Source organism: Sinocyclocheilus rhinocerous, unplaced genomic scaffold (genome assembly GCF_001515625.1).
Source record: "Sinocyclocheilus rhinocerous isolate Xijiao unplaced genomic scaffold, SAMN03320098_v1.1 scaffold3155, whole genome shotgun sequence".
NCBI classification, from domain to species: domain Eukaryota; kingdom Metazoa; phylum Chordata; class Actinopteri; order Cypriniformes; family Cyprinidae; genus Sinocyclocheilus; species Sinocyclocheilus rhinocerous.
This window is the reverse complement of record NW_015639762.1, coordinates 30,666-31,146: the sequence shown is the minus strand read 5'-3', so window position 1 is coordinate 31,146 and position 481 is coordinate 30,666. Positions and strand designations below refer to the sequence as shown.

General features: G+C 49.3%; 1 protein-coding gene across 1 annotated transcript in view; it reads left to right on the top strand.

The window, feature by feature from the left end:
* Positions 1-481, top strand: part of cd9r (CD9 molecule related) — a 7,613-nt gene that overhangs the window by 4,836 nt on the left and 2,296 nt on the right. Inside the window, exon 7 of the mRNA XM_016567345.1 lies at positions 188-289. Within this exon, the coding sequence (XP_016422831.1) occupies positions 188-289 (102 nt within the window). The remainder of the gene's footprint in view (positions 1-187; positions 290-481) is intronic.

The following is a 481-nucleotide window of genomic DNA, read 5'->3' as shown; positions in this document are numbered from 1 at the left end:
CACACACACACACACACACACACACACACACACACACACACACACACACACACACACACACACACACACACACACACACACACACACACATACACACTCACACTCTCACACACAAACACATACACACACACAGGTGTTTGTCTAATAGTGCTGGTTTTAAGGCAGTCGTGTGTTTGTTGTGTTGTAGGTGGCAGATGAGTTGGTGAAGTTCTACACTACCATCTACGCTCAGTATCTCAACACCAGGAGCCCTGGTCAAGCAGTTACCCTCAGATTATTCCACAACGCTGTAAGATACACACTCACTCACTCACTCACTCACTCACTCACTCACTCACTCACTCACTCACTCACTCACTCACTCACTCACTCACTCACACACACGCATGCTCACACAAGCACACTCTCACACATGCACGCGCCCGCACACACACACACACGCACACACACACACACACACGCACACACACACACACACACA